Source organism: Brassica napus, chromosome C8 (genome assembly GCF_020379485.1).
Source record: "Brassica napus cultivar Da-Ae chromosome C8, Da-Ae, whole genome shotgun sequence".
Lineage (NCBI taxonomy): Eukaryota > Viridiplantae > Streptophyta > Magnoliopsida > Brassicales > Brassicaceae > Brassica > Brassica napus.
Genome location: NC_063451.1, coordinates 48757244 through 48779345, shown reverse-complemented (window position 1 = coordinate 48779345; position 22102 = coordinate 48757244). Strand labels below are relative to the sequence as shown.

At 30.3% G+C, this 22102-nt stretch overlaps 2 protein-coding genes and 1 non-coding gene across 3 annotated transcripts; 1 reads left to right on the top strand and 2 right to left on the bottom strand.

The window, feature by feature from the left end:
* Positions 1 to 17777: 17777 nt before the first annotated feature.
* LOC106426084 (peroxisomal membrane protein 11C) lies at positions 17778 to 19330 on the bottom strand. Its single transcript, XM_013866797.3, has 6 exons — positions 19185 to 19330; positions 18751 to 19032; positions 18600 to 18674; positions 18342 to 18497; positions 18075 to 18248; positions 17778 to 17966 (listed from the first exon to the last, which is right to left on the bottom strand). The coding sequence occupies exons 2-6, from the start codon at positions 19021 to 19023 to the stop codon at positions 17931 to 17933; spliced, it is 714 nt and encodes a 237-aa protein (XP_013722251.1). The 5' UTR covers positions 19024 to 19032; positions 19185 to 19330; the 3' UTR covers positions 17778 to 17930.
* Positions 19331 to 19559: 229 nt separating this feature from the next.
* LOC106426082 (ribosomal RNA small subunit methyltransferase, chloroplastic-like) lies at positions 19560 to 21953 on the bottom strand. Its single transcript, XM_013866796.3, has 10 exons — positions 21617 to 21953; positions 21303 to 21452; positions 21163 to 21219; positions 20962 to 21060; positions 20767 to 20862; positions 20587 to 20671; positions 20453 to 20505; positions 20263 to 20346; positions 20071 to 20181; positions 19560 to 19881 (listed from the first exon to the last, which is right to left on the bottom strand). Exons 1-10 carry the CDS (start codon positions 21866 to 21868, stop codon positions 19816 to 19818), a joined length of 1053 nt encoding a protein of 350 aa, XP_013722250.1. The 5' UTR covers positions 21869 to 21953; the 3' UTR covers positions 19560 to 19815.
* A 30-nt stretch (positions 21954 to 21983) lies between these two features.
* On the top strand, positions 21984 to 22056 carry TRNAV-UAC. Its single transcript has one exon. It is a non-coding gene; the product is annotated as a tRNA-Val (tRNA).
* The last annotated feature ends 46 nt before the right edge of the window (positions 22057 to 22102 follow it).

Below are 22102 nucleotides of genomic sequence, written 5' to 3'. Positions count from 1 at the left end.
AAGTTGTTATGAGAAAATTTCAAAAAATATGACAATATTATTTTAATGCATAGTTGCATCCTACACTAACATATGATGATGTTGAAAGAGGTTTGAAGCCTTTGTTGTCACCTTGTTTTAAGAAAATAACGATTTTGTATTCCGGTGATTCTAAGGAGTATTATGAAGTTTTACTAAATTAATAAAAAAACATTATAACGATTCCCATATACCATAAAAGAGATTTTAACATACATTAATACAAATGAAGAATGTGGTTAGAAATTTAAAACAACAGTAAAGAGTTTAGGCTTCAGTATATAGAGCGTTTAACGTAAAACTCAATGTTTTCGTAGGGGTTAACACGTAGATTTTGAATAAAACTCAAAAATATAAAAATATTGCTTTAATGCATAGTTGAATCTTGTACTAATATACGATGATGAACAAAAATGTTTGGAACATTTGTTGTCTCCCTTTCTCTAGAGAATAACCGATTTTATATTTTTTAGTCCACTAATTTAGGGAGTATATGAAGTTTCACAATATTAATTTATAAAAAAAATTGAACGATGCTCATGCACTATGAAAGAGAGTTTAACATATACATTAATAAAAATTTATAATCTGGTTAGAAATTTTCAAACAACACTAAAGATTATAGGCTTCAGTATAAATCATTTACAAAAATTCAATATTTTTGTAGAGGTTAACACCTAAATTTTGAGAAAATTTCAAAAAATATGACAATATTGTTTTAATGCATAGTTGCATCCTACACTAACATATGATGATGTTGAAAGAGGTTTGAAGCCTTTGTTGTCACCGTGTTTCAAGAAAATAACGATTTTGTATTCCAGCAATTTTAAAGAGTATTATGAAGTTTTACTAAATTAATTAATAAAAAATTATAACGATTCTCATATACCATAAAAGAGAGTTTAGCATAAATTAATTAAAATGTATAATATGATTAGAAATTTAAAACAACACTAAAGAGTTTAGACTTCAGTATATAAAGCGTTTAACGTAAAACTCAATATTTTCGTAGGGGTTAACACATAGATTTTGAGAAAAACTCAAAAATATAAAAATATTGCTTTAATGCATAGTTGCCTCTTGTACTAATATATTATGATGACCAAAGAGGTTTGGATCATTTGTTGTCTCCCTTTCTCTCGATAATAACCGATTTTATATTGGTTAGTCCACTAATTTAGGGAGTATATGAAGTTTTACTATATTAATTTATATTAAAAATTGAACGATGCTCATGCACCAAGAAAGAGAGTTTAACATACATTAATAAAAATGTTGAATCTGGTTAGAAACTTTCAAACAACACTAAAGATTATAGGCTTCAGTACATAAATCATTTACAAAAATTCAATATTTTTGTAGAGGTTAACACTTAAATTTTGAGAAAATTTCAAAAAATATGACAATATTGTTTTAATGTATAATTGTATCATACACTAATATATGATGATGTTGAAAGAAGTTTGGAGTCTTTGTTGTCACCGTGTTTCAAGAAAATAGTGATTTTGTATTCTAGAGATTTTAAGGAGTATTATGAAGTTTTACTAAATTAATTAGTAAAAATTATAACGATTCCCATATACCATAAAATAGATTTTAACATACATTAATACAGATGTAGAATGTAGTTAGAAATTTAAAACAACACTAAAGAGTTTAAGCTTCAATATGTAGAGCGTTTAAGGTAAAACTCAATATTTTTGTAGGGGGTTAACACATAGATTTTGAGAAAAACTCAAAAATATAAAAATACTAGGGTCAGCCCGCCCTACGGGTGGGAAGTTAAAAAAAAACCTTTTTATATGAATTTACATTAATTTTATGAAGCATTTTTTTTAAAAAAAAATGTAAATTGAAAAAGATATTATAAACAAAAATTAATAAATAAATAAAATTCGGAGATCATGTTGTTATTTTTAATAAATATCTTTTGACTGAATTAAAATGACATTAACTTTCATTAATTTATGAAAAACAATCTATAATAAGATTAATGATGTCAGGATATAATTATGCAATGATCATGCCAGAGAAATATGTTAACGAAAAACTTATATTATCTAAGCCAAAACAACTTTTTGTTAGTGAGTAACTTGGTTTGTGTATGTTTTAATTAAAATGTGATAGTTTTCTCCTAATAATGTCATAATTCAACTTCTCTGCCACTCTTTAAATTGAATACGGTCTATCGTTATTAAATAAGTTTAGAATTTATTAGATAGACTTTATTATTAATTTAGAAGTTATTAATACTGTTGAAATTTGCGTTAAATTTAATGATAATATTGCATGGACATTTTTTATAGAATCCATGCTCGTAGTCGTATGTAATAAAGAGCTTATGCTGCAAATATGTGTAATCTTCTTGCAAAATATATTTTTGCATTAGTGTATCAATACTTTGAAATAAAAATGTTTACCATACAAAGGGAATTATTCAAAATTTTCAAATATCAAAGTGTTCATTTATTCAAATAGCTAAGTAGGAGTAATATATAATAATATGTTTGCGTTATTGTGTGAAAAAGAAATAAGAAGTTAGGAGCACTATTTATCATGAAATCATAGACCTTAAAAAATAAATTGATTTAAATCGTTAAAGCAAATAATTATAGGAGTAGTACTTATCATGAAATCATAGACCTTAAAAACTAAATTGATGTAAATGGGTAAAGAAAATAATTATTCCTATGTTTATTTTGCTAAAACATTATTCATATGTTAACTGCTCAGTATATGTAAATCAAATTAGTAAACTCAATTTTGCATTCACTATATAATATTATATATTTTATATGTACGTTCACTAATATATTATAAACCTATTGGTTCATCTAGTTTTTGGTTTTTACGGGCCATTTTACACTTTAAAATAAATAAAAACATTTTATTGTATTTTTAACACATGTAAATCCAATTAAAATCATCGTACTCGATTCTGTTGATTTATATTAATTTGTCATATCGGTACGATCAGACTGAATATAAACAGTATCATAAGATATGTTTTTATGACGTATTCATAAGATGAAGAACACAACATTATTTATTTACTAAAATATAAAAATATATTGTTAAAATTGTTGTTTTTAATTTGATGTAAAGCCCACACAACAATATTTCCGCATGTTTATGAGTTACACCAAAAGCCCATACGATCTCCAACTCCAAATTAATGAAACGCCGCGTTTTGGACGCGAACACGTGTCGGCTTCTCAAGACTCGAATTATTGACATGTCCGCCTACTTAGATAGCCTCGGAGGGAAGCAAACCCAACTTTATAAATAGAGATTGCTTTAATGCATAGTTTCATCTTGTTCTAATATATGATGATGACCAAAGAGGTTTGGAACATTTGTTATCTTCCTTTCTCTAGAGAATAACCAATTTTATATTGGTTAGTCCACTAATTTAGGGAGTATATGAAGGTTAACTATATTAATTTATAAAAAAAATTGAATGATGCTCATGCACCATGAAAGAGAGTTTAACATACATTAATAAAAATGTAGAATCTGGTTAGAAATTTTCAAACAACACGAAAGATTATAGGTTTCAGTATATAAATCATTTACAAAAATTCAATATTTTTGTATAGGTTAGTTAACACATAAATTTTGAGAATTTTTTTAAAAAATATGACAATATTGTTTTAATGCATAGTTGCATCCTCCACTAACATATGATGATGTTGGAAGAGGTTTGGAGCATTTGTTGTCACCGTGTTTCAAAAAAAATAGTGATTTTTTATTCCAGTGATTTTAAGGAGTATTATGAAGTTTTACTAAATTAATTAATAAAAAATTAGAACGATTCCCATATACCATAAAATAGACTTTAACATACATTAATACAAATGTAGAATGTGGTTAGAAATTTAAAACAATACTAAACAGTATAGGCTTCAGTATATAGAGCGTTTAACGTAAAACTCAATATTTTCGTAGGGGTTAACACATAGATTCTGAGAAAAACTCAAAAATATAAAAATATTGCTTTAATGCATAGTTGCCTCTTGTACTAGTATTCAATGATGACCAAAGAGGTTTGGAACATTCGTTGTCTCCCTTTCTCTAGAGAATAGCGTTTTTATATTGGTTAATCCATTAATTTAGGGAGTATATGAAGTTTTACTATATTAATTTATAAAAAAATTGAACGATGCTCATGCACCATGAAAGAGAGTTTAGCGTACATTAATAAAAATGTAAAATGTGGTTAGAAATTTTTAAACAACACTAAAGATTATAGGCTTCAGTATATAAATCATTTACAAAAATTCAATATGTTTGTAGAGGGTTACACATAAATTTTGAGAAAATTTCAAAAAATATGACAATATTGTTTTAATTTATAGTTGCATCCTACACTAACATATGATGATGTTGAAAGAGGTTTGGAGCCTTTGTTATCACCCTGTTTCAAGAAAATAGGGATTTTGTATTCCAACGATTTTTGGGAGTATTATGAAGTTTTGCTAAATTAATTAATAAAAAATTATAATGATTCTCATATATCATGAAAGGGAGTTTAACATACATTAATACAAATGTAGAATATGATTAGAAATTTAAAACAACACTAAAGAGTTTAGGCTTCAGTATATAGAGCGTTTAACGTAAAACTCAATATTTTTGTACGGGTTAACACATAGATTTTGAGAAAAACTCAAAAATATAAAAATATTGCTTTAAGGCATAGTTGCCTCTTGTAATAATATATGATGATGACCAAAGAGGTTTGGAACATTTTTTGTCTCCCTTTCTCTCAAGAATAGCAATTTTATATTGGTTAGTCTACTAATTTAGGGAGTATATGAAGTTTTACTATATTAATTTATAAAAAAAAATTGAACAATGCTCATGCACCATGAAAGATAGTTTAATATATATTAAAAAAATGTAGAATGTGTTGAGAAATTTTAAAACAATACTAAAGATTATAGACTTCAGTAAATAAATTATTTACCAAAATTCAATATTTTTGTAGAGATTGTTAACGCATAAATTTTGAGAAAATTTCAAAAAATATGGCAATATTATTTTAAAGCATAGTTGCATCCTACACTAACATATGATGGTGTTGAAAGAGGTTTGGAGCCTTTGTTGTCACCGTGTTTCAAGAAAATGGCGATTTTGTATTCCAGCGATTTTAAGAAGTATTATGAAGTTTTACTAAATTAATTAATAAAAAATTATAACGATTCCCATATACCATAAAAGAGATTTTAACATACATTAATATAAATTTAGAATGTGTTTAGAAATTTAAAACAACACTAAAGAGTTTAGGCTTCAGTATATAGAGCGTTTAACGTAAAACTCAATATTTTCGTACGCGTTAACACATAGATTTTGAGAAAAACTCATAAATATAAAAATATTGCTTGAATGCATAGCTGTCTCTTATACTAATATATGATGATGACCAAAGAGGTTTGAAACATTTGTCGTCTCTCTTTCTCTATAGAATAACCGATTTTATATTGGTTAGTCCACTAATTTAGGGAGTATGTGAAGTTTTACTATATTAATTTATAAAAAAAAAATTGAACGATGCTCATGCACCATGAAAGAGAGTTCAACATACATTAATAAAAATGTAGAATCTGGTCAGAAATTTCCAAACAACACTAAAGATTATAGGCTTCAGTATATAAATCATTTACAAAAATTCAATATTTTTGTAGAGGTTAACACATAGATTTTGAGAAATTTTTAAAAATATGATGTTGTTGAAAGAGGTTTGGAGCCTTTGTTGTCTCTGTTTTTCATGAAAATAGCGACGTTATAGTGGTTATTCCACCAATTTAAATATTTTTACGAAGGTTTACTAAATAAATTGAAAAAAAATTACAATGTTCTCATATACCATGAAAAAGAGTTTAACATACATTAATACGAATTTAGAATATCATTAGAAAATTTACAACAACAACAAAAAGTATAAGTTTCAGTATATAGAGCGTTTAACGTAAAACTCAATATTTTCGTAGGGGTTAATACATAGATTTTGAGACAAATTCAAAAGATATAACAATATTGCTTCAATGCATAGTTGTCTCCAGTACTAATATATTATGATGGTAAAAGAGGGTTGGAACCTTTGTTGTCTCTATTTCTCAAGAGAATAGATATTTTATAATGGTTAGTCCACTAATTTATGAAGTATATACAAAAATTGAACGATTCTCATAAACCATGAAAGAAGGTTTAGCATACATTAATAAAAATGTAGAATATGGTTAGAAATTTCAAAACAACACTTAAGATGATAGGCTTCAGTATATAAAGCAATTATCAAAATTCAATATTTTTGTAGGGGTTAACACATAGATTTTGAGAAAATTTCAAAAAATATGATAATATTGTTTTAATGCATAGTTTCATCATGCACGAACATATGATGATGTTGAAAGAGATTCGGAGCTTTTGTTGTCTCCGTTTTCCAAGAAAATTGCGACTTTATATTGGTTATTTCATCGATTTATGGAGCATTATAAAGTTTTTACTAAATTAATTGATAAAAATTTATAACGATTCATATATACCATGAAATAGAGTTTAACATACATTATTACAAATGTAGAATGAGGTTAGAAATTTTAAAACAGCACTAAAAAGTTTACACTTCAGTATATAGATCGTTTAACATAAAACTCAATATTTTCCTAAGGGTTGTTAACACATAGATTTTGAGAAAAACTCAAAAATAAAAAAAATATTGCTTTTAATACATAGTTGCCTCTTGTACTAATATACGATGATAACCATAGAGGTTTGGAACATTTTTTGTCTCTTTTTCTCTAGAGAATAGCGATTTTATATTGGTTAGTCCACTAATTTAGGGAGTATATGAGGTTTTACTTTATTAATTTATAAAAAAAAATTGAACGATGCTCATGCACCATGAAAGAGTGTTTAACATACATTAATAAAAATATAGAATGTGGTTAGAAATTTTAAAACAACACTAAAGATTATAGGCTTCAGTATATAAATCATTTACCAAAATTCAATATTTTTGTAAAGGTATGTTACACTAATTTTAAAACAACACTAAAGATTATAGGCTTCAGTATATAAATTATTTACCAAAATTCATTTACCAAAATTTCAAAAAATATGACAATATTGTTTTAATGCATAGTTGCATCTTACACTAACATGTGATGATGTTGAAAGAGGTTTGGAGCCTTTTTTGTCACCGTGTTTCAAGAAAATAATGATTTTGTAGTGGTTATTCCAGCGATTTAGAGAGTATTATGAAATTTTACTAAATTAATTAATAAAAAATTATAATGATTCTCATATATCATGAAAGAGAGTTTAACAAACATTAAAACAAATGTAGAATGTGGTTAGAAATTTTAAAACAAGAATAAAAAGTTTAGGCTTCAGTATATAGTATATTTAACGTAAAACTCAATATTTTTGTAAGTGTTAACACATAGATTTTGAGAAAAATTCAAAAAAATATAAAAATATTGCTTTAATGCATAGTTGCCTCATGTAATAATATATGGTGATGGTCAAAAGGTTTGGAAACTTTGTTTCTTCATTTCTCGAGAAAATTGTGATTTTATAATGGTTAGTACATTAATTTAGGGAGTATATGAAATTTTACTAAATTAATTTATAAAAAAATTGAACGATGCTCATGTACAATGAAAGAGAGTTTAGCATACATTAATACAAATGTATAATGTGGTTCGAAATTTTAAAACAACACTAAAGATTATAATGTTCAGTATATATAGCATTTACCAAAATTCAATATTTTTGTAGAGGTTAACACATAGATTTTGAGAAAATTTCAAAAAATATGACAATATTGTTTTAATACATAGTTGCATTTTACACTAATATATGATGATGTTGAAAGATGTTTGGATCCTTTGTTGTGTCCGTTTTTCATGAAAATAACGATTTTGTAGTGATTATTCCTTTGATTAAGATAGTATTATGAATTTTTACTAAATAATTGATAAACATTAGAACGATTCCCATATACCATAAAAGAGAGTTTAACATACATTTACAAATGTAGAATGTGGTTAGAAATTTAAAACAACACTAAAAATTTTAGGCTTCAATATATATAGCGTTTAACGGAAAACTCGATATTTTCGTAGGGGGTTAACATATTCATTTTGAGAAAAACTCAAAAAATATAACAATACTGCTTTAGTGCATAGTTGCCTCATGTGCTAATATATGATGATGGTCAAAGAGGTTTGGAACATTTGCTCTCTCAATTTATCTAGAAAATAGCGATTTTATATTGGTTAGTCCACTAATTTAGGAAGTATATGAAATTTTACTATATTAGTTTATAAATAAAATTAAACGATCCTCATGCACCATGAAAGAGAGTTTAGCATACATTAATACAAATGTAGAATGTGGTTAGAAATTTTAAAACAACACTAAAGATTATAGGCTTCGATATATAAAACATTTACCAAGATTTAATATTTTTGTAGAGGTTAACACATAAATTTTGAGAAAATTTCAAAAATATGAAATTATTATTTTAATGCATAGTTGCATCTTACACTAACATATGATGATGTTGAAAGAGGTTTGGAGCCTTTTTTGTCACCTAGTTCCAAGAAAATAACGATTTTGTTGTGGTTATTCCAGCGATTTAGGGAGTATTATGAAGTTTTACAAAATTAATTAATAAAAAATTATTAAGGTTTCTAAATACCATGAAAGAGAGTTTAACATAAATTAATACAAATGTAGAATGTGGTTAGAAATGTAAAACAACACTAAAAAGTTTAGCTTCCATATATAGAGCGTTTAACATAAAAATCAATATTTTCGTAGACACATAGATTTTGAGAAAAATTCAAAAAATATAATAATATTGCTTTAATGGCGTAGTTGCCTCATGTACTAATATATGATGATGGTTAAAGAGGTTTGGAACCTTTGTTGTCTCAATTTCTTTAAAGAATAACGATTTTATATTGGTTAGTCAACTGATTTAGGGAATATATGAAATTTTACTATATTAATTTATAAACAAAATTGAACGATGCTCATTTACCATGAAACAGAGTTTAGCATATATTAATACAAATGTAGGATGTGGTTAGAGAATTTAAAACAACAATAAAGATTATAGGCTTCAATATATAAAGCATTTACCAAATTCAATATTTTTGTAGGGTAAACATATAGATTTTGAGAAAATTTAAAAAAATATGACAAGAGTTTTGGAGCCTTTGTTGTCACTGTGTTTCAAGAAAATAGTGATTTTGTAGTGGTTATTCTGGCGATTTAGGGAGTATTTTAAAGTTTTACAAAATTAATTAAAAAAAAATTATAATGATTCTCATATACCATGAAAGAGAGTTTAACATACATTAATACAAATGTAGAATATGAGTAGAAATTTTAAAACAACCCTAAAAAGTTTAGGCTTTAGTATATAGAGCGTTTAACGTAAAACTCAATATTTTCGTAGGAGAGAAAAACTCAAAAAATATATGATGATGAGAAAACTCAAAAAAATGTAACAATATTGCTTTAATGCATAGTTGCCTCTTGTACTAATATATGATGATGGCCAAAGAGGTTTGGAACATTTGTTGTCTCCATTTCTGTAAAGAATACTGATTTTATATTGGTTAGTTCATTAATTTATGGAGTATATGAAATTTTACTATATTAATTTATTAAAAAAATTGAACGATGCTCATGCACCATGAAAGAGAGTTTAACATAAATTATAACAAATGTAGAATGTCGTTAGTAATTTTAAAACAACACTAAAGATTATAGGCTTAAATATATAATCGTTTACCAAATTCAATATTTTTGTAGACGTTAACATATAAATTTTGAGAAAATTTCAAAAAATATGATAATATTTTTTTAATGCATAGTTGCATCCTACCCTAATATATGATGATGTTGAAAGGTTTAGAGCCTTTGTTGTCTCCGTTTTTCAAGAAAATAGCGATTTTATAGTGGTTATTCTCCCGATTTAGGGAGTATTATGAAATTTTATTAAATTAATTGATAAAAAATTATAGCGATTCCCATATACCATGAAAGAGAGTTTAAAAAACATTAATACAATTGTAGAATGTGGTTAGAAATTTTAAAACAACACTAAAATGTTTGGCTTCAGTATATAGAGCGTCTAACGTAAAACTCAATATTTTCGTAGGACGTTTACACATAGATTTTGAGAGCAGTATATAGAGCAGTATATAAAACTCGAAATGTTTGGGCTTCGGTATATAGAACGTTTAACGTAAAACATATAGATTTTGAGAAAAATTTAGAAAATATAACAATATTGCTTTAATGCATCGTTGTCTCTTGTACTAATATATGGTGATGGTCAAAGATGTTTGAAACCTTTATTTTCTTCATTTCTCTAGATAATAACGATTTTATAATGGTTAGTCCACTAATTTAGGAAGTATAAGAAATTTTACTAAATTAATTTATAAAAAAATTTAACGATGCTCATGTACCATGAAAGAGAACATATGATGATGTTGAAAGAGGTTTGGAGTCTTTGTTGTTTCCGTTTTTCAAGAAAATAACGATTTTATAGTGGGTATTCCACCGATTTAAGAAATATTATGAAATTTTACTAAATTAATTTATAAAAAATTATAACGATTCCTATATACCATGAAAGAGAGATTAACATACATTAATACAAATGTAGAATGTGGTTAGAAATTTTAAAACTACACTAAAAGTTTATGCTTCAGTATATAGAGTATTTAACGTAAAACTCAATATTTTTGTAGGGGTTAAACATATAGATTTTGAGAAAAATTCAAAAAATATAACAATATTGCTTTAATGCATAGTTGTCTCATGTACTAATATATAGTGATGGTCAAAGAGGTTTGGAACCTTTGTTGTCCTCATTTCTCTAGAGAATAGAGATTTTATAATGGTTAGTCCAATAATTTAGGGAGTATATGAAATTTTACTAAATTGATTTATAAAAAAATTTAACGATGCTCATGTATCATGAAATAAAGTTTAGTATACATTAAAACAAATGTCGAATGTGATTAGAAATTTTAAAACAACACTAAAGATTATAGAATTCAGTATATAAAGCATTTACGAAAATTTAATATTTTTGTAGGGGGGTTAACACATAGACTTTGATAAAATTTCAAAAAAATATGACAATATTGTTTTAGTGCATAGTTGCATCCTACACTAATATATGATGAATTTGAAAGAGGTTTAGAGCATTTGTTGTCTCCGTTTTTGAAGAAAATTCTGATTTTGTAGTGGTTATTCCTTTGATTTAGATAGTATTACGTAGTTTTACTAATTAATTAAAAAAATAGAAAGATTCCCATATACCATATAAGAGAGTTTAACATACTTTCATATAAATTTAGAATGTCATTAGAAAATTTAGAGCAAGGATAAAAAGTATAAATTTCAGTATATAGAGTGTTTAACGTAAAACTCAATATTTTCGTAGGGTGTCAAAAAATATAACAATATTCTTTTAATGCATAGTTTCCTCCTGTACTAATGTAAAATGATGGTCAAAGAGGTTTGAAATCTTTGTTGTCTTAATTTCTCTAGAGAATAACGATTTTATAATGGTTAATTCAATAATTTAGGGAGTATATGAAATCTTACTAAATTAATTTATAAAAAAATTTAACGATGCTCATGTACCATGAAAAAAAATTTAGCATACATTAATACAAATGTAGAATGTAGTTAGAAATTTTAAAACAATACTAAAGATTATATAGTTAAGTATATAAAGCATTTACCAATTCAATATTTTTCTAGGGGTTAACACATAGATTTTGAGAAAATTTCAAAAAATATGACAATATTGTTTTAATGCATAGTTGCATCATGCACTAATATACGATGATGTTGACAGAGGTTTGGAGTCTTTGCTGTCTCCGTTTTTCAAGAAAATAACGACTTTATAGTGGTTATTCCACCGATTTAGGGAGTATTATGAAGTTTTACTAAATTAATTGATAAAAAAATATAATGATTATCATATACCATGAAAGAGAGTTTAACATACATTAATACAAATGTAGAATGTGATTAGAAATTTTAACACAACACTAAAATGTTTAGGCTTCAGTATATAGAGCGTTTGGAACATTTGTTGTCTCAATTTCTCTAGAAAATAATTATTTTATGTTACACAAACATCGATTAGAAAGAATTTCAGTATTTCAGTATGTAACAACCGGTGGAACTGGATTTGATATAGCGTACAAGTTCGTTAAGAAGGGAATAAGCGGATAAGCCAATGATGACCACTTGACTGCCTTTATTATACTTGGCTTCTTTGATGTTGTTTGAGTATATAATACCTTTCATTACCATAATCTCCGTGCCGCCTACATTTCACAAAATGAGCATCCAGCTGCAAAAACCATTAAAAAAATTCAGACAATAGTAACAAATAAACAGTCAAAACAAACAATATTAGAGAGACTCTCGAGAACATGTAGTGGTTTCAGGTCAATCATTGGACGCTTGTTTGATCCTTTTCTTGATGGACTTGTCTTGAAAGACCACAAAAAAACGCCGAAATACCACCTTCTGTTTCGTTTCTAAAAGTTGGCCTTTAAACTTCCTACTGCTCATATCAATTAAATGATTTACAAACTGCAGCATACCACGCCTTTGTGACCATCATATATCTAATGTACCAGCGAAGTGACCAAACTTTGAGAGAAGAGACGTTGGAGTCCACTAGCGAGGACGGTAGAATATGTATACAATGGCGGATGCTGCGGCTATTTGGCAGAGCACTGGAGCTGCAAATCCTATTTCTTATCTAAGGAACCGGTGTTGGACTTCGCTGGAACTTTGGTGGTGGACTTGCTGGGACTTTGCTGGTCGAGTTTTTGGGAATAGTATCCACGGAAGCGGTTTTGAATTTCGCCGGGGTTGTGCAGATTGAGTTCGCCGGAGCGGTGGAGCTTCGAAGCTATATTTTGTACCATGTAAACAATGTATGTAGTGGGTTACTAGTGAGATGATTGGGAACAGTGGCGGAGCCACGTTTGGACACACATACAACCGTTCTTTCTCTCTTTCCCTACTGGATCGGTTTCAAAAAGAGTGTTGCAGGCAAAGAGAGATCATGTGGAGCTCTGGGATGTTTGTTCTTTGTGTTGTTCTCATGCATTTTAAAACTCGAGACAAAGAGCGTTATATGTGTGTTTTGTTAGTTTCTATCTTTTAAAACGGTCTTATATTGTTTGTGAAACTTAAGATTTGGCTATTTGTAGTTGCATTGTCATGAGATCCAGTATTATTTATAATTAAAAGATTTGTTGAGTCTAATGTTAGTCTAATGTTTATTTTACTTTTTATTGGCACTTTGTCATTTGTCAAACATTGACACTCTCTTATCCTTAATGTACATCAGAGTAGTGAGGCTGATGATGATCACAAAATTTACAAATCCGATGAGAATCATTCATCGTAAAGTTTCTATCTTTTAAAACGGTCTTATATTGTTTGTGAAACTTAAGATTTGGCTATTTGTAGTTGCATTGTCATGAGATCCAGTATTATTTATAATTAAAAGATTTGTTGAGTCTAATGTTAGTCTAATGTTTATTTTACTTTTTATTGGCACTTTGTCATTTGTCAAACATTGACACTCTCTTATCCTTAATGTACATCAGAGTAGTGAGGCTGATGATGATCACAAAATTTACAAATCCGATGAGAATCATTCATCGTAAAGCTTTCCCTTCAACACGTATCCGCAACATCTTCTTGTTTTTTTATGATGCCAATAAAATGGATACTTGGAGTTTCCCTTTCTCAGTTTTTTTTTCAATCTTCTGATGATTCTGTTTCTCAGTTTCAGTCTGAAATATTATTAACTCTGATTTCAGGAAATATAAACTTGGCTATTGCAAATTGTTATGAAAATTTTATCTACGCCCATAAGTATGTTAATAGTCATTGTAATAAATGAATTCTTGAACTCTCTCTTTTTTAAGGAAATCTCGCTATGCTGTGAATGTGAATTCTCCACAGCTCCACTTTGGCTTACTTTTGAGTTTCTTGCTACTCTTCTGTTTCCGCAACATCTTCTTGTTTTTTTATGATGCCAATAAAATGATACTTGGAGTTTCCCTTTCTCAGTTTTTTTTTTTCAATCTTCTGATGATTCTGTTTCTCAGTTTCAGTCTGAAATATTATTAACTCTGATTTCGGGAAATATAAACTTAGCTATTGCAAATTGTTATGAAAATTTTATCTACGCCCATAAGTATGTTAATAGTCATTGTAATAAATGCATTCTTGAACTCTCTCTTTTTTAAGGAAATCTCGCTATGCTGTGAATGTGAACTCTCCACAGCTCCACTTTGGCTTACTTTTGAGTTTCTTGCTACTCTTCTGTTTTAGTATCTAACTTGGTTCTCGTCCCCACTCTGGTACGGCCAGAAAATCCTCCAAAAGAAGACAAAACAGTAAGTGCTATGAAGCAAGTGATTAAAATCAAAACACTTTATAAACATATTAAACTTACTTTTGAGTTTCTTGATACCTCTTTCTGTTTCAGTGCATCTCCTCGATCTCGGATTCCTTCTTATCAATAAATTTTGATCACCTCCGCGATGACTTTTGCCCTTCCCTCGTCAAATTTACAACAGGGAAAAAAACATATTAAACATATTGTTGAAAACTTTAAAAATAAATCAAAACACTTTGCATACTCAAGGAAAACTTTGAAAATTAGTTTTAAGTGTTAAATTTACAATACTAAAAATATATATTACACTTTTAACAGACCATAAAATATTCTATGGACATGGTGCAACAGTTTGGTTTGCTTCTACATATTGCAATTCATTAGCTTAAACTTTTTTCCAAAATGAAAATTAGTGCAAGTGTTAAATTTACAATAAAAAAACATGTTAAACATGTACACCAAAACTTACGGACTATAGAAAATTCTATAGACTGGATGCAATAGTTTGGTTTGTTTTTAACATATTGAAATTTATCACCTACACCTTTCTCCAAAATGAAAACTAGTATAAGTCTTAAATTTACAATACGAATAACATATTAAACATACACACCGGCTAACGGACTATAGTTTGGTTTGCTTCTACATATTGAAATTTATTACCTTAAACTTTTTCCCAAAATGAAAATTAGTGTAAGTGTTAAATTTACAATAAAAAAAACATGTTAAACATGTACACCAAAACTTACGGACTATAGAAATTCTATAGACTGGATGCAATAGTTTGGTCTGTTTTCAACATATTGAAATTTATCACCCACACCTTTCTCCAAAATGAAAACTAGTATAAGTCTTAAATTTACAATACGAATAACATATTAAACATATATCCCGTTAACGGACCATAGAAAATTTTATAGACAGAATTGTGCAATATATATTATATAATATCAAAATTTAAAACCAAAAATAAAAAGTTAAAAAAATAGTTTTCTTAGTTTAAAAAGAAAAACTGACCGGATCCGATGTCAATCTTTTGACACGAAACAAGATGCTTTCCTCGTATTAATATTATGGATGAGGGCCATGAGGCCCGGAGAGAAAGAGTTCGTCTCAGTAAAACATTCCGGCTCGAGAAGGTGCTCGTAAACCTCTCCATGATCGAAATGGCTTCATCATCTGGCTTGCGCTTCCCTCGTTTCCACTCTGGTAATAACCTCTGTCACAGCCAGAAAATCCTCCAGAAGAACACAGTAAATGACATGCATGAAACAAAGTGATGCAACATATAAGTTTCCCCGTAACAAAAAATTCCTTTTCAGAAAAAAAAAAGCTTTGCTCGAGAAGAAACATGAATTTTTATAAAGAAAATAAAGAGTGGAAAATTTGGATGCGTCGAGTGAAGTAAAAGAGTTGTGAGTATTTATAGAAGAAGTAAGAGATATGTCCGTTGTATAATTTTCTTTTCCAATTAATGCTGCAAAAGAAAAATGGAAATTGATCACAAAAGTAATAAATTTTCTTACCGTGTAACGGTCGTATTTTTTCGGGACTCGGTAATAATCTATCACGCATGCATGTCACTTGGGATTGACAAGTGACAACTGTATTTCCTTTTGTCAAATAAGAAAAGAAGAAAGAACGGTAAAAAATAACCTTACCATTTCACGGAGATTGTTGAACAACTGTTGCCTTGCAACCCAAGGGAGGATACTAAAAGCTCTCTAACGAACGTTTAGAGTGTGTTGAGTTTGTAAATTAGTATCAAGGCATTTACAGGGTTCAGGTGAAAGTTGTATACAAAGATCTCGATTAAAAACACAAATTTTCTTGATTTAAGCGTTTCCAGAAAGAACGGTAAAAAACACAAGTATATAAAACATTTACGAAAATTTAATATTTTTGTAGGGGTGTTAACACGAATACTTTGATAAAATTTCAAAAAAATATAACAATATTGTTTTAATGCATAGTTGCATCCTACACTAATATATGATGAATTTGAAAGAGGTTTAGAGCATTTGTTGTCTCCATTTTTGAAGAAAATTGCGATTTTGTAGTGGTTATTCCGTTGATTTAGATAGTATTATGTAGTTTTACTAATTAATTAAAAAAAATAAAATGATTCTCATATACCATATAAGAGAGTTTAACATACTTTCATATAAATTTAGAATGTCATTAGAAAATTTAGAGCAAGAATAAAAAGTATAAGTTTCAGTATATAGAGTGTTTAACGTAAAACTCAATATTTTCGTAGGAGGTCAAAAAATATAACAATATTGCTTTAATACATAGTTGTCTCATGTACTAATGTATAATGATGGTCAAAGAGGTTTGTAATCTTTGTTGTCTTAATTTCTCGCGGTTTTATAATGGTTAGTTCAATAATTTAGGGAGTATATGAAATTTTACTAAATTAATTTATAAAAAAATTTAACGATGCTCATGTACCATGAAAGAAAATTTAGCATACATTAATACAAATGTAGAATGTGGTTAGAAATTTTAAAACAATACTAAAGATTATATGGTTAAGTATATAAAGCATTTACCAATTCAATATTATTTTAGGGGTTAACACATAGATTTTGAGAAAATTTCAAAAAAATATGAGAATATTGTTTTAATGCATAGTTGCATCATGAACTAATATATGATGATGTTGACAGAGGTTTGGAGCCTTTGCTGTCTCCATTTTTCAAGAAAATAATGATTTTATAGTGGTTATTCCACCGATTTAGGGAGTATTATGAAGTTTTACTAAATTAATTGATAAAAAATTATAATGATTCTCATATACCATGAAAGAGAGTTTAACATACATTAATACAAATGTAGAATGTGGTTAGAAATTTTAACACAACACTAAAATGTTTAGGCTTCACTATATAGAGCGTTTAACGTAAAACTCAATATTTCCGTAGGGGTTAACACATAAATTTTGAAAAAAATATAACAATATTGCTTTAATGCATAATTTCTCCTTGTATAATATATGGTGATGTTCAAAGAGGTTTGAAAATGGTGATGTTCAAAGAGGTTTGAAACATTTGTTGTTTCTATTTCTCTAGAAAATAACAATTTTATGTTACACAAACATCGATTAGAAAGAATTTCAGTATGTAACAACCGGTGGAACGTAATTTGTCAAACTTCAATAGGCTTCCATAAGAAGCGAAGATCGAACGTAATTTGTCAAAGTTGAAAAACAGAGGACATGTGTCCAAAGGAAGAATCCTCTTGGCTGAGGTGGCTTTATGAGAAGTGAGACTTGTCAACTTTATTGTAATATATAGATTCTTCAAACAGACTGAAACGTTTATCACAAAATAAAAGTAGGAAGGACAAACCAAACACAAAAGTAGTTAAAGCAGAAGAACACTAAGGAACATCCAGACACTAGGACACTCTACTTCATCTTTTCTTAAACCGTCTTGGACTTGGGATGCGATGGCAGTAACTGCAAAAAGCAAGAGATTGACGAAGGCTTTAGTCACTGAAATTATCCCCAAGACTGCAACCAACACATATAAAAGTAAGGAAAAGGGTTGTCATGAATAAGTAATACCTGATAACAAGAGATAAGAGAGGAGGCGAAACCGAAAGCGCCAGTGACACGGGGAGTGACTTTCTTCGGAGCCAATTGAAGCAAACCGAAAGCAACAACGAAATCCATTCCGGCTTTGATCAGAGCCAATGACCTCTCGTTTGATCTCTGCAGTTTCGCTCGGTATTGCTCATTCTGCCCAAAAACAAAATGTCAAAAAATATATAAAAATCAAGCATACATAGTTTCTTCTTAGGAGAATATAAATGGTTTGGAGGCAAAGCTTACTTGGTGTTTGTCCTTGTTGCCGATCTCTTTTTCAAGCTTCTTAATGGAAGCAGAGAGCCTACCAAGCTCCCCAAGCTCGACTAAGGATGTGCAAGCGGAAGAACCCATCCAACAGAAGAGGGATATACGTCCAAGAAGCTCAGCGCGTTCTTTGTTCTTATAGCAGCAGCAGATTCAAAAGAAACCTTAGTTTAAAACTGAAGATTTACACTATATTTATATTAAAATGCAGAGACTCTATCTATGTGCGGTATTTACCTTGTAAATGCCAGTCCTGCCAAGCCAGACAATTTGATCGAGGAACAAGAAGGTAGAGAGCAATGCGTTCTTGGACTGCCCCGAAAAAATCAGAAGAATCAGATGAGAAAGAGGTCGATAAGCAAAGCAAAGCAAAGCAAAGATCATATACCTTTCCGAGGAGAGCAAGAGGGAGAGGAGTGCCTTTGGGGACAGGGCTGATGAGAGCATGGAGATCATTCACAAACTTGAAGAGACGGAAGACTTTACGGGCCAAGCTGGTGGACTTGTCGACATTCTGAGCAGTGCCAGGCTGTCCATCACTCACGAACTTGGATCCGTACTGTATAGCTCTGCATATCTTGTCCCTCGCCTCCGCCTTGTTCAAATACACAACTAGTAGACCTAGCTCTGCTCTCGTCGTCTCCAGGCTGCTGCTACTCATCTTCAAATCCTAACCATTTATATATATATACATCAAATTCAAGTCAAAGCCCTAATCTTTGTTTTATCCTTACAACAACAACACACAGATTCACAAGACAAAAACAAAAAACAAAAAACAAAAGACGAGAGTTGAATTTGAGATTCAAAGTGTGTTTTTACCTTTACGAATAATCTTCTGGTGCAGACGAGATTGAATCAGACAGCGAGACTCTCACCAACTTTAATTAGATGACAACTATATTAATGTAAAAGGGTTGGATTAGATTTAGGCTTATACATAGTTGACTTGTAAAATAAATTCAAACTCATGGGCTTATAATATATAGCCCAATATTTATCATAAACTGCTTATGGGCTTTTTAGGGGAAGAAAAAATCTAGTAACTTGTACCCAGTCATTTTAGTCATGTAAAATATTCAAATTCATGGTCTACTAACATATAGCCCAATATTTATATTAGCTGCCCAATTGGTCTTTTAGGGGGAAGGGGGAAATCTGGTAACTTGGAACCCGTCATTTTAGTTTAGTCATGGATGATCTTTATAAGCTTTATAAAAGTTATTTAAAGCTTTTGTCATTGTAAAGACACTTATCATTTTGTGATACTACAACTTTTACACCATACAGAGAGACTTACACCAGAATATGATTGGTTTGATCTGCGTTCTACTTACTTCCTGCTCGTATCGACAATGGTCATAATATTCATCTGCATCTCAGTAGCCTCCCCCTCATGCTGCTTTCTTCTTTGCTGGCTTCCCCGAAAACTTCAATACGTATGGACCACCTTCTATTCTCTGCCTATTACATTATGCAACTTGACAAAGTCACCCAACGTAAGCTCTTCTGGCCTCGACTGCAACAATGGTACAACACAAAAAAAGACATGATCAGTCCAAGGTTTTGCCAACCTAGATACAACTTCCCTAAAGATAGGAGTTTGTGGTATTTAATATCAGATTCATGTAAACCGTTTCTGGTTACTGATATGAGGTCCATTTAAAACCGCACCCTAAGAAGACACAGACAAGTCATCATTACTTACGGTGACTGGAAGACCTGCTACTCCAAGAGCTTTCTCGATCTCCGGAGATGACGATAGGTGCTGGAGTGACTTTCTTAACATTTTTCTCTTCCCATTGAATGCAGAATTCACCTGTTTTTGTGCGATTGGTTTCAGCTTTTTTTTTTTTTTTTTCCTGTTCTTACAAAATCTGAAGAGAGAGTTTTAGGGTACCAAAGAGAAGAAACTTTTGGTGGACGAGACATCGGGATAGTCCCTCGGATGCTTTAGTTTGAATGTTACAACAGCTGCATCAACCTGCAAGGAGAGCACAAGATGAAACCCAACTATATATACATATAATATGTAATTGGTAGGCCATTTTGGAGATCCAAAACATGAAAAAAGAAAAGTAGAAAGATACCTTGGGCTGAGGGAAGAAGTTCTCCCTAGGAACTCTGAAATTGTATTCCGGTTCTTGAAACAAAGAAAGCGGTTTATCAGCAAAAGAATCCACATTAACAAGAATTGCAAACACAGAGGAAGAGTAACAAGTACCAGAATAGAAGTTGACCAAAATGTTGATGGGTCGGTATTCAGATGTTCGCAAAGCTGGCTCAACCAATCGCAAAGCTGCCTCATCCTAAGATTAAGACCAAACAAAAACTTGATATATACAGTATATATGATATCATTTGAGATAATCGTCTTTGAAAAGGATGGAGGAGGAGAAGAAACCTGGAGTAAGAGAACAACGTGAGAGAAGATGTCACCCATAGGAAGAAGAAGCTTGACAACATCAGTACTTATGTTAAAAGGTAAGTTGGACACAACCTGCATTATTCATAATATTAAAATACAAGTGTCAAGATATATAAACATGTGGTGCTTGCTGAGTTAGAGCCACACAAAAGAGAGAAACTTGTGTGAGACCTTTGCAAGAGCAAAATCAGGATGAGATAAGTTTCTAGTCTCTAAAAAGGAGAGCATGTGAGAACGGATGTGAGACTTGACAAAATCCTCATGCAAAACCTACAAATGATTGTATGTACCCTCATCTCTTGTTAGAAAACCACAAAGCTTCCATCAGAGAGACAAACCACACACACGAGCTGTTGTTGTTGGTGATAATACCTTGAACTTGTCGGAACCTGCGAATCTTTCTCTCACCAAATCCACCATATGAGGATCCTAAAAGAATTTGGTTGCAAAACTCAGAATCAGCTGCTGCAGCTTGTAAACAAACAAACAAACATTTGAGGAATTGAGGAAACCTTGTCGATGGCAAGAACAGAAGCACCTAGGTTGAGAAGAACATTGGTCAAAGAGCCTGTCCCAGGACCAATCTCTAACACAAAGTCTCCTTCTTTCACTTTAGCAGCTGCCGCTAACTGATCGTTGATGTCCGAATTCAGCATGTAATGCTGTCCCATGACACACAAAAAAAAAACAAAAGGTTTCAATCATTATATACCACTTGGCCAAAAACATGAGAGCACACAAGGTGTTCGACAGTTTGAGATACTCAAATTAACAGAAATGTGGTTAAAGAGAGAGAGAGAGAGAGAGAGAGAAAGGGAGAAGGAACCTGCCCAAGGGATTTTCTGGGAAAGCGGCCTCGAGAATTGAGTGATTTGATGGTCGCGTGGTAATCATCATCTGTGCTCTTCGCGCCGCAGCACACCTTCTTCTTCTTCCTCAGCAGAGATATTTTCGAGCTCCTCCTTGAGAAAGAGGCCGAGGTCTCCCTCAGGGAGGGAGAATTGTCTCCGTTGTTGTTCACCCATGACGGAACCGGCGAGGAATTGATGGTTGATGTTATTGTTACCACTACACTCATCCTCTCTCTTTGCTCCCGATAAAGAACCAAACCTTTGCTCTCTCTCACTTGTTTTGCTCACTTGCAAATATCGCCACGTTTTGACTGACACAGCAGCAGATGTATTGAGTCATATGGTGCTGTGGTGTAGTGGTTATCACGTTTGCCTTACACGCAAAAGGTCTCCAGTTCGATCCTGGGCAGCACCATTTCCTCTCTTTTTTTCTAATAATTTGGATTTAAAAAAAGGTTTAT

Coding starts and splice junctions, on each gene's coding strand:
- LOC106426084 (XM_013866797.3), bottom strand. CDS start 19,023: ATGAGTAGCAGCAGCCTGGAGACGACGAGAGCAGAGCTAGGTCTACTA. Junction 18,498..18,599: donor GCAGGACTGGCATTTACAAG/GTAAATACCGCA, acceptor TGCTGCTATAAG/AACAAAGAACGCGCTGAGCT. Junction 18,249..18,341: donor GCAACAAGGACAAACACCAA/GTAAGCTTTGCC, acceptor GTTTTTGGGCAG/AATGAGCAATACCGAGCGAA.
- LOC106426082 (XM_013866796.3), bottom strand. CDS start 21,868: ATGAGTGTAGTGGTAACAATAACATCAACCATCAATTCCTCGCCGGTT. Junction 20,506..20,586: donor TTTGGTCAACTTCTATTCTG/GTACTTGTTACT, acceptor CTTTGTTTCAAG/AACCGGAATACAATTTCAGA. Junction 20,347..20,452: donor ACTTCTTCCCTCAGCCCAAG/GTATCTTTCTAC, acceptor CTCTCCTTGCAG/GTTGATGCAGCTGTTGTAAC.